Raw genomic sequence first — 14,212 nt, 5'->3', positions numbered from 1 at the left:
GTATGAGTGACATATGACAGGTTGACTATTCGCGTTTTTGACAGGCGGTAACTGTGAGGTAACCAAGAGGTGGGCGGCGCTTTCAGCGGGGAGCGGGAGTGGCCATACTGTAGGATATTTAGTAGTCTTTATTATACTGTGCCCAAGTATAAAACTATGTGTGTACACAAGTTTGTAAGAATAATAATTTGCAGTCTGTTGTTTTTTTAAGGGCTGTGGTTTATGTGTGCGTAAGTGTTGTAACTGTGTGGCTCTTCTCCTGAGGCGTAGGCTTAGACAGGTTATTTACTTGTCGTATTATTGACACAGACGTGTACGGTCACGGACTTTAATTGTTAATCCAGTTCTAGCTCATTTTGTACAGGACATTTCATAGTTAAGCATAGTTAGGCTATGAAGTTCCAGTATAAAACGAGCTGGAAGTTGATCAACAATTTAAAGTCCGGTTGGTAAATATATATTAAAGGTTACCACGACCAGAGGTATTACGGGGGCCAAATATTCCTGTAATCTGTACTATTGTGGCTCGGTGCAAAGGCTGAAGCTATCACTCGGGAGAGTAGGTACTTTCTCATACCCTTTCGTCAATGGCGAGAATGGAACCGACCTCTATAATTACGCACTTTCGTCAAAAAAAAACGGTAAAAAAAATAAAATAAAAAGTTTCTATGAAATATTAACACTACATTACACAATTTTTTTGCGCATAATAAATCAAAATTATGGTCCTTAAATAGAAAGCATAAAATATCCCTTAATAAATTAAAGATCGCGACGCAAAAGCCCTAACTCTCTTACTGTACATTCCTCATCTATTCCCAGTTAGTTGCCATTCGCGCCACGGGCAGCTCGTAAAACGTGCGCCACTGTCGCAGGTGCCCCGACATGCCGCATTATGCAAGTACATTGCAACACGCTCATTTACTAAATATGTAATGCACAGATTTTGGGAGTTCGCATTTGAATTTCTTCGGAGTATATCTAGTGGTATATTCCTTTACCAAATAACAACAGTGAAGTAAATTGCAAAATGCTCATTTACAAAGTATGCATAGATTTGGAATTCAGTTAACTATGTAAATGAAAATAGTATATTTAAAAATTCTCGGTACTTAATATAAGTAATTGTAGTCCATATAAGCCAATGATTCACCAAATTAAACAGAAAAAAAAAAACAAAAAGCATGGTAGTGTATTTTTTTTGTTATTTTTCACATCATCGGACTGGGAATAGGATATTCCATATGTCCAGGATGGAAACAAAATGGCGGCCGTTAAGAGAAATGATGATTTTTAATACTTATGTTTATTTTTGTTATTTTTCCCATCATCGGGCTGGGAATAGGATATTCTTTTACCGGAATTTTAGGTTGGTAGGTATTAGGTACCTACTTATAAAACTTGCCCGGAAGTGGGTAATGGACAAATATTATTGAACGCTCGTTGGATGTCTCCTTTGGCGGTGCGGATGATAGCTACTCTGGTGACACCATCCCGGCCCGGCTGCGTCGCGACGATCTTGCCCAGCCGCCACAGGCAAGGCGGCAGGCGCTCCTCTCGTACCAGGACCATGGTGCCGGCAGCGAGGCTTTGGCCTCGCGCGCTCCTCCACTTCGTGCGCTCCTGGAGTGTTCCGATGTAGTCACGTGACCAGCGTCGCCAGAAATCCTGTGTGATTTGTTGCAAAAGTTGATAGTGAGTTAATCGGCTTTTTGGTACATGGTTATAATCTTCATCGGGAAGTGAAGTCGGTGCTTTTCCAATTAAAAAGTGAGCTGGCGTGAGGACAGGATAGTCAGGGTTTGAACTAGGTAAGGGACACAACGGTCTAGAATTAACAACAGATTCGACCTGAGTTAGAATTGTTACAAATTGTTCATAGGTTAACAATGATAACCCTAAAACCCTTTTCAAGTGATATTTGGTAAGTTTTATACTAGATTCCCATAATGAGCCCATATGGGGCGTGTATACAGGGATGAAACTCCATTTTATGCCCTCGTCTGCGCAATGAGATACTAGCTCGCTCGAGCTGTCCTGTAGGTATCTTTGTAAATCTTTCAACTCGTTATTAGCCCCATGAAAAGTGGTTGAATTGTCACTCACCAGCTCCTTCGGTTTACCTCTCCTGGCGATGAACCGTCGCAGCGCTGCCAGGAAGTTGGCTGATTCAAGCCCTGTAATTAATTCGAGATGAATAGCCTTTGTTGCAAAACAAATAAATACTGCTATATAGCACTTGTAAACCTTGTAACCACGTCCTGTCCTATCCCTTATATTGTAAGGTCCTCCGTAATCGATACCCGTAATGGCAAAGGGGGGGGATGGGTTTACCCTCGAGGGGGGTAAATTTCGCATGATAGGGTTCGTAGTCTTTGGATTTGCTCTAAAACACGGCACGCATTTATTTACAATTTTAGACGCTAACATTCTACCTTTAGTTGGCCAGATGCGCTCGCGAATAGTTGAAAGTAATAACTGAGGGCCAGCGTGCAGAGTACGTATGTGTGCATTTTGCATTAGTAGTTTGGTAAGCGTGTGTTCGTGACTGAGTATTATAGGGTGTTTTTTCTCATATGCATAATGCGAAAGGCCGATTCGTCCGCCGACGCGAATGAGTCCGTCCTTCATGAATGGGTGTAAGGATAATATTTTTGATTTGTTCATAATGGGTTTGTTGTTTTTTGATAGTTTATATTCGTGTGGGAATGATTCCATTTGTGAATATTTGATTAACGTGTGGTCTGATTTTTTTAACTCGTCTACGGATAATGGTCCCGTTAATTTTCGATTTGGATGAATTGTACGTGTTTTATTTTGTATGTTATAGGTAAATCGATGTATGTATGCAAGTACATGAATAAGTGTCTTATCACTTGACCACCTGTGAAAAAGATACTGTATTGTGTCGTTAGGTGTTGTGTTGATAGTCAAGGCGAGTGTTACTTCGCTCTCGGCCTCGGGTACGAGTACATGCTCTAGTGACTCAGCGCAATTGGATGGCCATGTGTCAGAAGTTTGGCTCAACCATTTTGGCCCCTGCCACCATAACTGGTTGGTTTCCAGCTTGCCTGGTGCTACCCCTCGAGATAATAGGTCGGCCGGGTTTTCTTCCGAGCGGACCCAGTACCAATCGTTCTTGTTTGTAAGTGCCAATATTTTTTTGACTCGGTTGTTAACAAAACAAGTTAATTTTAGGTTACTATTTTTTATCCAACACAAATTTATTTTTGAATCTGACCAGAGAGTAATTCCAGATATGTCACAATTTAATGCTCGTTTTACTTTGTCTACATGTGTTGCGAGAAGTAAACTTGAACAAAGTTCCAACTTTGGAATACTTTGGGGTTTTATTGGGGTTATTTTGGACTTTGAATAAAGGAGGTGAACTTGAATATTTCCTACTTTATCACTCGAGCGTAAATATATGGCAGCACCATAGGCTTTAGTACTACTATCGCAAAACCCGTGGATTTGTAATGACACACAGTTAGGTATAACTGTACATCTCGATATTTTTAATTGGTTTAGTAAGAACAAGTCTCGATAGAACGTGTCCCATTCTTGAACCAAATCTTGTGTTAATGGGGTATCCCAATCTAATTGAGCCTTAAATAATTTTTGAATAAATATTTTGGCTACTACAATAACCGGTCCTGTCAAACCTAGGGGATCAAATATGGACGAAATTACCCCCAATACCTTTCGTTTGGTAATTGGGTGTGATATTTGGTTTTCTTTAATGGTATACATAAGCTCATCTGAGTCACTAGACCACGCTAAACCGAGAACCTTGTGTGTTTTATCGCCGAACTCGGTTTTTGGTGTGTGTTGGTGTGTGTGTGTTTCACTCACCCGTTTTAGGACGGCTTCGGAGTTGGACTTCCATTTCCGAAGCACGAAGTTGGCACTCTGCAGGATCTCGTTCACCTGTGATGCGGTTTCGACTACCTGACTCTCGTCGTCGCCGCCGGCGATGAAATCGTCCATGTAGAACTGGTTGGCTAGGGCATTTGCAGCTGCTGGAAATGTGTGTTTGTTTTCGTTGGATAATTGTAACAAACATCTGGTTGCAATGTGTGGTGCTGATTTTAAGCCGAAACTTAATGTAGTTAGCATGTAAATTTGGAGTGGTTGGTAAGTGTTTTCCCGCCAAAATATGCATTGTAGGTATCGTTGATTTGGTTTTAAATAAATACATCTGTACATTTTTTGTATGTCTGCGTTAACAACAAATTGGTACTTTCGGAACCGTAAAAGTATGTTTATGAGTTCGTCCTGTTTTATTGAGCCTTTGTATTGTATATCATTCAATGAAACGCCATTATCAGTTTTGCAAGACGCATCGAAAACAATACGAGTGGGGGTAGAGGGGAGTCGCGAAAAATTGCCTGGAACGGTAAAAAATTACATGGGCCGTCATAATTATCTTGTAATTTAATCATATGGCCCGCTTGTTCGAACTCGCGCATAAATGTGACAAATTTATCCTTAAATTCAGGGTTCCGTTGGAACTTGGTCTCTAACGTTTTGAACCTTCGATATGCTATATGCCTAGATTGACCTAACTTGGTAGGTGGTTGCTTTAACGGAAGTTCAACCTCAAAATTACCTTCAGTATTGTGAGTGTGAGTTTCCAAAAATATCTCTTCACATTGTTTTTCATCATAAGGTAAATTTGGTGCTGAACCCTCTTCTATTTCCCAAAACTTTTTTAATTGGTTTTCAACTGTGATTTTACATTGGATGGCAGACTCGGATTTTTTTTGTACGGCACCCGTGACTAGCCATCCGAGTCGTGAACGTCTCAGAATGGGTAATCCGGGTCCAAGTTTGTATTTACCTGTAAGAAGTAAGTCAAAGAATATTTCCCCACCGATAAGCACATCGATGTCTTGCATTTCGCTAAATTCGTCGTCGGCTAATTGATAACGCGGCGGAATTTGCCAACGCTGCACGTTTGGTATTTCAATATTTGTTTTGCAAATAACAGGCGCAATAAAACAGAACAAATTGGTTGTAAAGGTTCCGTCTAAGGAATGCAATGTTATTTCGCATGATTCTAGAACGCTAGAAACATTTTCCCTAAAACCTACAACGTTTAAGGGAAATTGTTCCTTAGGCAATTGCAATTTTTTGACCGCGTTTTCGGTAATAAAATTTTCTTGCGCGCCATTGTCTAAAAATGCCTTTAATTTATGCACATTGTTGTACTTATCCCTAACAAGCACTTGGGCTGTAGTGAGGAAAACGGATCTATTTCGCGGATTGTTTGTTTGTGCCGCTATTAGGGCATTAGTAGACAAGGCGGGCTCGATTCGACTTGAACTCGGTTGTTCTGCGGTTAATGTTGAAATAGGTATTTTCGTTGGTATGGGGTTACTACCTACTGGAGTATCAGGGTTTGGTTTGTGTAGTAACGTGTGATGCTTGCCCTTACATACTCGGCATGTACTGGCCCTGCAGTTACCTAAAGTATGCGTCGCGGACAAACAGTTAAAGCATAATCGCAATTTATTCACGGTTCGAATTCGCGAAACAACGTTTAATGCAGTAAACTTTGGACATTGGTTAATATAGTGAGTACTCGAACAATACGGACACTGGTTAGTTTTATATTGTTTGGAGGTTACCTTCATAGGTTCGGACGTGGTTACCATGGCCTTCTTGGAAGTGCTGGCTTCGTCCGTTGGTACAGCTGGGCTGGTCGCTTCCAGCCGGTCAGCTCGATTCTTTAGGAAGTTTTTGAAATCCTGCAACGAAGGCAATTTTCTCAAATCAATACTATTCTCCCACTTTGATTGCAATCGACTGTCTAACTTTTTAACTAGTATGTGAATAATTGCTAGATCCCAATTTTCGGTAGGTACGTTTAAAGAACGCAAGGATCTCAAATGTTTGGAAATATTGTCACACAGACCTCGAAGACCCGAAGGAGTTGATGGTACCGGTTCCACGTCGAACAAGGCTCGCATGTGATTGGAAACTAAACGCTTAGGATTATTGTATCGTTCGCAAAGCATCTGCCACGCGAGCGTGTACCCTTCCTCGGAGAAATCGAGCGAGCTAATTACCTCAAGTGCGCCGCCTCGTAAACAACTTCGTAGGTATTTATATTTTACGATCGGCGCCAGGTTGGCTTGATTTACCAGGGCATCGAATGTGTCTCTAAACTGCAACCACTGTGTTAGGTCCCCATCGAAACTAGGGAGACTGATTTCAGGATACTTTACCGACTCACCGAGGGACTGCTGCTGCGGGGTTTGCTGATTGTGGGACTGATCAATAATTTGGTCCTCTTTTTTCGTCAGCAGCTGTCCCTTTGCGCTAAGTAGGTAAAATGTGTCCTCGAAAGACTCACGTTCGGCCCCTTGGGCCTCGATGTCGCCTTCCTCGCTGCACAGGGTCTCGATCCGATCCTGCACCTCAGAGAAATCATGGTATAACTTTGGTAATCGATCCAATCTTAAACTTAAATCTACAATTGTTTCAGCTGTTAATTCACTAGTTTTAAGGAAATTAAATAATAGGCACTGGTATCGTTGAGAAAACAAAATGTAATAATGTCAATCAATAAAAATAGACAAAAGGAATATATAAAAAAAATAGACAATAAACTATAAAAAGGTAAAATAATATAAAAAGTTTGTGCAGTCTTGCACATTCTCCCCTTTTTTAAAGAGCAACGTGTATTTTCGCGAGCTTCTTGAGGGGTCTGCGAAACACCCCAGCAGCAGTGGCGACATCTGCCACTCTGATTATCCCGTCTCTGCCGGGGTATACGGCGGTGACACGACCCTTGGGCCAAGAGCCTCGAGGCAGGTTTGAATCACAAATTATTACGATGTCCCCAATCGCGATATTAGGCGGAGATCCTCCTCCTGTCCGTGGTGATAAGGAGGGAAGGTATTCCCTGACCCAGCGCTGCCAGAAGTGGTCGGCTAGCCTTACCGCCCTGCGCCACTTATTTCTGCTCAAGAGGTCGGCTTCGGTCAAAGTAGCGGGAATAGGGGGCCCAGACGGAGATGTGAGTATAAAATGCGACGGGGTCAACGCTTCGTCAGCATCAGAATCAAGTGAAACGTGCGTGAGTGGTCGTGTGTTAACAATGGCTTCAGCCTCCGCCAATAGTGTGCTCAGAACTTCATCTGAGGGAGCCTGTTCTCTTAGGGTTGTCTTCAGGGCTTCTTTAACGCTGCGAATTAAACGCTCCCATGCACCGCCCATAAAAGGTGCTGCCGGAGGAATGAAACGCCAATTGATTGATTCATTAGCTGCATAATTTTCAACTGAGTTGCCGTAAAGAGCTTGTAACTCCCTGCTTGCCCCAACAAAGGCTGTTCCGTGGTCTGACCAGATCTCTTGCGGTGTGCCTCGACGAGCAATAAAACGGCGTAGACACATTATGGCCGCGTCTGTCGATAAACTATGTACCACTTCAAGATGTACAGCGCGGATGACGAGGCACGTAAATAGAGCAACGTAGCGTTTCTCTCTTCTTCGACCAACTGAAACGAGCACAGGCCCAAAGTAGTCAAGACCGACAAAGGAAAATGGTCTTTGATGATGAGCTAATCGGGACTCCGGTAGATCTCCCATTGGTGGCGTGAATGCTCTGGCGCGGTGAAGTTTGCAAAACTGACATGCGTGGGTTACTGATCGGACAGCATTTCTGAGGCCCAATATCCAAAATCTTTGGTGGAGTTCGTTCAGGACCTTTTCTTTGTTTGCGTGGCCAGCCTTTTGGTGGTATCTTGCTATAAGTAGGCGTACTGCTGGGTGCTTTCCGTCCAAGATCAGGGGTCGTTTAACTTCATCAGTGACGCCTGTTGCAGCTGCTATACGACTGAACATTCTGAGTTGGTCATTGTTATCTATGAATGGGGATAGTTTAAAAAGGCGGCTGCTTCGAGGCAACGGGTCTCCGTTATTCACTCTCAAAATGTCCTCTTTGAAGGAATCAAGTTGACTCTGACGTAAAATATGGGTTTCGGCTAGACGGATATCGTTCGCAGTTATTCTCGGTTGGTTATTAGGGGGGTTCGCGGTACCAGGAGAGGATGTGCAAGGTGGATGGAAGGTACATAAGTGTCCTTCAAGACGAGGGAGGTTGAAGTTCGCGTCTCGTCTTCTCATACTACGCAATCGCAATAACGATATGAATTGATGCGCCTTTGCCGTTGCTCGCACCATTCTCAGCCATGAGCTGAAACGATATGGATCTGCAGAGATTGGTGCGGGCAGCTCAATTTCGGTGATCAGATGAATGACATTTTTAAACTCTTCACGTCCTAATCCACTAACATCAATTTGAGGTTCAGCGGGCCAGGACGAGGACAGGAGAAAGGTAGGCCCTGAGATCCAGCGAGATTCTGGAGAGAGCACAAAACGTTTGACGCGTGTAGCGTCATCGGCTACGTTTAGGTCACTCGGTACCCAACGCCACTCACTGATATTTGTAAGCTCCAGTATCTCACCAACTCTGTGGGACACAAAGGGTTTAAGGGTACGCGCATCACTACGAAGCCAACCTAGCGCAGTCATTGAGTCGCACCAGAAAACACGTCTCATTGGCTTCAACCGATGGGCTTCGCATATTGTCGTAGCAAGGCGCGCAGCTATTAGTGCGCCTTGAAGTTCTAAACGAGGAATGGAGACAGGTTTAATTGGGGACACGCGCATTTTACTACAGATGAGGGAGAGTCTCACGTCACCATTTACATATAGAAAGCGCCAATAGGCCACAGCAGCATAGGCAGTCTCACTCGCATCCGAAAACACATGTAACTCGCATCCCTCTACCTCGAGCTCGCTCAAGTTGTAGCGGCGTGGTATTCGCAAACTGGAAGTGGAGATCAGGTCTTGAAACCATAACTTCCACGCGGCGCTGTCACATTGAGAGAGCTCTTGATCCCAGTCTAAGCCCTTGCGCCAAGCGTCTTGAAACATAATACGGCCACGAACGACGATTGGAGCAAGGATCCCAAGCGGATCGTAAATTTTCATCACGTGTACTAGAACCTCTCGTTTCGTTAACTTTTCAGGTAACACCGTATCTTTTTTTACACCTGTATTAAAACCAATCAGGTCATTGAAGGGCTGCCATATAAGGCCCAGCGTGTGAACGGGCGTAGACAGGCGGCCCAATTCAACATCTCCATTATTGGCGCGAGGTAATACCTCTAGCAAAGACTCTTTAGGCAACAACGAAAGCGCACTAGGATTATTCGACGTCCAGCCGCGCATCTCGAAGCCGGCATGCGCATGTACGGAGTAAATATCAGCTGCCAGCCTAGCAGCTTTGTTGACGTCGTCTAAGCTAGTAATGCAATCGTCCATATAATGGTCGTCGATGATTACTCGAGCCGCGTCGGGGTAAGTTTCCTGCCATTCTAAAGCGTTTTTATTTTTTATGTGTATGGCAGTGAATGGACTCGACGCGGCGCCAAAAATCATGGATGACATGCGGTATGTTCTAATCGGTTCACCGGGGGTATCTCGCCACAAAAATCTTTGCGCGTCTCTATCAGTTTCAATAATTTTGACTTGCGGAAACATTTCACGGATATCAGCGTTTAAAGCGACGGCGCCCTCACGAAAACGCATTAGAATGCCTAGCAAAGGTTGCAAAAGATCAGGGCCAGTCAATAACAAAGAGTTTAATGACACGCCGTGAGATTTTGCAGCTGCATCGTGCACCGTTCGCAACTTATTAGGTTTATTGGGATTAATCACACCAAAATGAGGTAGATACCAAAGAGGACGTCCAGGGCCAGCACGTGATGAACATGGTTCAGCGTATTCTTTAGATAACATGTCATGAATATTGCGACGATAACGTTCCGCGTAGCAGGGGTCTTTAATCATTTTCTTTTCTAAGCTTACGAATCTGGACATTGCTAACTTATAGCTATCGGGAATATCCAGATTATCAGCCTTCCACAACAAGCCAACCTCATACCGGCCGCTCGGCAGACGGTGAGCAGTGTTCTCTAAAACTTGTATGGCACGCTCATCGTCAGCATTGCGGGCCTCCTTTTTAGATATACCGATTGCGTCGATCTTAAATTGTTCCCTGATAAGTTGTTCTAACATAAAACGATCACTTTCGACGTCAGGTTCACTTAATGAGATATGGTTGACAACGTCAACCCGCTTAGTCTTACTGCAACCGAAACCAAACAAAACCCAGCCAAGGGCAGTCAAAATAGCTGCAGGTTGTGTTTTGGTTCCTTTGCGCACGTCTGTGGGAATAGAGAGATGCCAATTGTCAAGACCTATTATCAGCATTGGTTTTACGTCTCCGTAGCAAAACTCGTCGGCTATATCTACTAGATGAGGGTATTTGCGTACACTATCTTGATACGCAAACTCACGCGCGGCGCCTAAACCATTAACTGACCTAGCCTTCTTAATGGAGTGAACTTCAGTTGAATGACGACCCTGTATGTTAAAATTGACATACTGCACTTTAACGTCCTTGCCTAAACCGAGTACGCAATCTACGTGGATAAGCCTTTCAGACGTCTTGGCTCCAATTTGAGAAGATATTTCTGAGTCTATGTATGTTCCTGACGATCCGTCGTCTAATAAAGCAAATGTGTCAACGCTACCGGACGGTCCGGACACGGTGACAGAGACAATTTTCAACAACGGCCGCGCGGAAGGCTTCTTGGGCGATGAAGAGGTGGCATGCGTTAGAATGTCATGTTCCGAGTCGTCAGGCAGCGGAGTAGTCGCGGCTGCTCCGGTAGCGGCGCAGGCGGCGGGCGCGCTCACGCCGGACGTCGATGGCACTTGCTCGTCGTCGTCGTCCTCGGAGTCGTCGTCGGCGGCGTCGTCGTTGTCCTCGGCGTCGACGTGCGTGGTGACGACACGTTCAAATTTAGACCCGTGTAACAAATTATGATGACGCATTTCACAACCTACTACGCTACATACTTTTTTCATACATGAAGTTTTATTCTTATGGAAACCTTTTTTCAAACACCTATGGCATATTTTATTTTTCTTAATGAATTGCCACCTATCATTTATTGACATTTTGACAAACTTGTCACAATCCGATAAATCATGTTTTTGTTGACATAATGAACAATTATTATCAGAAATATTATTCGAGTTTATAGAAGTTTCAATGCTATTAGAGGAATGATTATTTTCAGCAATATTGTTGACTTTATCCCTATTGCCTATCGGCCGGGGGATTAGGGCAGAGGCCTGGTCAATATTGCCTCCAAATCTGCACTGCAAGTCAACCTCGCGCGAGAGGAAATCCGCAAACATTTCTATTTTAGAAGCGCTGCCATTGCACGAATGAGCATAATCCAACCACCGTGGACGCAGCAGCACTGGCAGTTTGCTCCATAGTGCTTGAAACAGCTCAGGCGAGCGTAAATGGTCGGGCTTATTTAACATGCGGATAACTTCTACGCAATTACGCACACGGCTTGCAAAAATCACTAAATCCTTACCGTCGTAGCTTACCTTAGGCAGGTTACGCACCGCTGCCACTTCATGCATGACGACGAGCTCGGGGCGGCCGAAGCGCGCGTCGAGCGCGGCCACCACGGCGCCGGGGTCGCGCGCCGCCGCCAGCAGGCCCGCCACGGCCTCGCGCGCCGTCCCTTTCAGGGCGCGAGACAATCGAGCTAAATTTTCACTAGGAGAAAAACTATCGGCTTTATTTTCGTAGATACGTTTTAAAGCTAACCAATCCAGGTACGACTTGCCGTCAAAGTTAGGTAAATCCGTCTTCGTTTGGTTTACTTTATTTATTAGCTTATCGAGCGAATTTACTAAGCGAGTCACTCCTCCGTCTTCAGGGCAGTATTGCTCGTGAGAGTTTTTATTTGCCGCGGCACTCATGCCGTGCGGCTCTCTCGGTCCCAGTGGCTCGCGCTGGGCCGCAACATCGACAGACCTGAAAGGTGGGTTGGCACTTAATAAATGTTGTTCAAAGGTATTAGGAATCGTATTATTTACCCATTCCTGTACACTTGCACGACTACGCGTGCCATGACTTCCACGTCGGCTAGCGCCCGCCTCTATGGCGGCGAGACTGGCTTTCAGCTCGAGCTCGGCAACATGGCGCTCGCGCTCCGCGGCACGCTCTGCCACTTGGCGCTCGCGCTCCGCGGCCTGCCGCTCTCGTTCCTTATCCATCTCAGCCAGACGGCGCGCATGTTGCGCCCTCGCCTCCAGCTGGCGCGCCACGATTGTAGAAGAGGAGCGTGACGAGACGGCGCTCGCCACGCGGGAAGGTGTCGGCGTCGCTCCGGGAGGGGCGGCGGCGGCGCCCTCGCCTCCTTGCAAGGGCGGAGCAGTATCCCTCACGGCGGCCTCACCGTCTCCCTTATGAGTTACACTCATTTTCGCACTTTTAGAGCGTGTTATCATTTACTTAACTTATCTTGTTTTATCTTACTTCACTTTACGGTAGAAAGACCAAATTTTAAGGAAATTAAATAATAGGCACTGGTATCGTTGAGAAAACAAAATGTAATAATGTCAATCAATAAAAATAGACAAAAGGAATATATAAAAAACATAGACAATAAACTATAAAAAGGTAAAATAATATAAAAAGTTTGTGCAGTCTTGCACAACTAGGGTTTAATTTTTCTATGATTTTTTTAAATACAGTTAACTTTCGCTTATAGACACCTCGTTTACTTTTTAATTGACGCAATTCTATTTCTTCTACACTCGTTTTAGACATTTCTGAATCGCTAACCATGATTAATTTTGCAATTGTTTTTAGAAATTACAATAAATTTTAGGTAGGGAGGTTAGGTATTTGGTAAATTGGAATTTTAAATGGGTAAGGGAATGCCAGCTCACTTGCCTTCTCGAATGAAGCTCGTGCGCGTGGTGTGGTTTGGTGATTGCCCTCGCTTGGGCCCTCCTTCAGCCACGTGGTTCCTTGGTAGTTGGTAGGGTCGATTCGATCCTTGCTGCGGTGCCACGCACGTGGCCCCTCCTTGGTGACTCGGTCGGCGCTTTTCGCGTTGCGCCTGCTCGACCGAATGTGGTGGCCGCCTCCCGGCTCCTCTCCAGTTCTTCAGGCTGGCGAAGCCCCACGCGAATAATGCGTGTTAACGGCGCTTCCCGGCCTAAATCAGGACGCGCGACTGTCTCTCGCCGTACGCCGGCGCTCTTCTCGTGGTTTTTACTTTAGATTCGCCTTCAACTACGGAGATTAATCGCGATTTTAAACTTGGGGTCACCATATGTCCAGGATGGAAACAAAATGGCGGCCGTTAAGAGAAATGCAAGGATGATTTTTAATACTTATGTTTATTGTAAGGCTATCGAAAGTTAAGAGAGTGTCCCTATGTACAATACTTCTTATATAGCTACACGGACCTATACAGACCGGACTTAACAGAACTCCCCAGAAGCACCCGGGTACGTGGGGCTACTCCCCAACAGTAATTTTACTACCCACCAGACTTCAAAATCGAATATAACTTTTGACGTAGCCACAGGAAAAGGTTAGTAATAGACTAAATTAGTCTAAACTAATCAGTAAGTAAGTAAGTAAGTAAATATTCTTTATTGCACCTCTAAGATAACAGATTACAAATAGCAGAATAACATTAAACACATAGGTATCAACAGGCGGTCTTATCACTGTAAGCCATCTCTACCAGACAACCTTAGGGTAGCCAGGAAAAAAAAGTTTAGAAATTTTGAAAATGGTAGTGCAAGAAATAATTAAAGGAATAGGAAAATTACACATACACTAAGCTGTAATTATATACCATCCATCCTCGGCTTATGGGAGCCTGGGGCTCGCTTTGACAACTAATCCCAAGATCTAGCGTAGGCACTAGTTTTACGAAAGCGACTGCCATCTGACCTTCCAACCCGAAGGGTAACTAGACCTTATTGGAATTAGTCCGGTTTCCTCACGATGTTTTCCGTCACCGAAAAGCGACTGGCAAATATCAAATGACATAAGTTCCGAAAAACTCATTGGTGCGAGCCGGGGTTCGAACCCGTGACCTCCGGAACGAAAGTCGCATGCACGCACTTACCCGCCAGGCTACCAGATCAATATTTAGTAAAAATAATAGTTATTTGTTATACAAGGGGGCAAAGTTGTATTTTAACGCCGAGTGTGGAATTGAAAAACGAGCAAGTGAAAGGATTCTATAGTTGAACCACAAGCGAAGCGAGTGGTTCGAGAATAGAATCCTGAACTTGC

General features: G+C 44.5%; 2 protein-coding genes across 7 annotated transcripts; both read right to left on the bottom strand.

Moving 5' to 3' along the window:
• Window positions 1-1,361: 1,361 nt before the first annotated feature.
• Window positions 1,362-13,302, bottom strand: LOC125226316. 6 transcript variants are annotated; one of them, XM_048130262.1, is made up of 4 exons: window positions 5,921-5,942; window positions 3,856-5,753; window positions 2,107-2,177; window positions 1,362-1,668 (listed from the first exon to the last, which is right to left on the bottom strand). In XM_048130262.1, the coding sequence occupies exons 2-4, from the start codon at window positions 4,207-4,209 to the stop codon at window positions 1,476-1,478; spliced, it is 618 nt and encodes a 205-aa protein (XP_047986219.1). In that variant the 5' UTR covers window positions 4,210-5,753; window positions 5,921-5,942; the 3' UTR covers window positions 1,362-1,475. The 6 variants fall into 6 exon arrangements, with proteins under 6 accessions (XP_047986219.1, XP_047986216.1, XP_047986215.1 ...); XM_048130259.1 differs by having other exon boundaries at window positions 2,107-5,753; window positions 5,921-5,947; XM_048130258.1 differs by having other exon boundaries at window positions 1,362-4,022; window positions 5,634-5,753; window positions 5,921-5,941.
• On the bottom strand, window positions 5,722-12,372 carry LOC125226549. Its single transcript, XM_048130541.1, has 3 exons — window positions 6,688-12,372; window positions 6,242-6,419; window positions 5,722-5,753 (listed from the first exon to the last, which is right to left on the bottom strand). The coding sequence occupies exons 1-3, from the start codon at window positions 12,370-12,372 to the stop codon at window positions 5,722-5,724; spliced, it is 5,895 nt and encodes a 1,964-aa protein (XP_047986498.1).
• Window positions 13,303-14,212: the final 910 nt, after the last annotated feature.

This window comes from Leguminivora glycinivorella, chromosome 5 (assembly GCF_023078275.1).
Source record: "Leguminivora glycinivorella isolate SPB_JAAS2020 chromosome 5, LegGlyc_1.1, whole genome shotgun sequence".
NCBI classification, from domain to species: domain Eukaryota; kingdom Metazoa; phylum Arthropoda; class Insecta; order Lepidoptera; family Tortricidae; genus Leguminivora; species Leguminivora glycinivorella.
The sequence above is the reverse complement of the archived record's forward strand: the minus strand, read 5'-3'. Positions and strand labels throughout refer to the sequence as shown.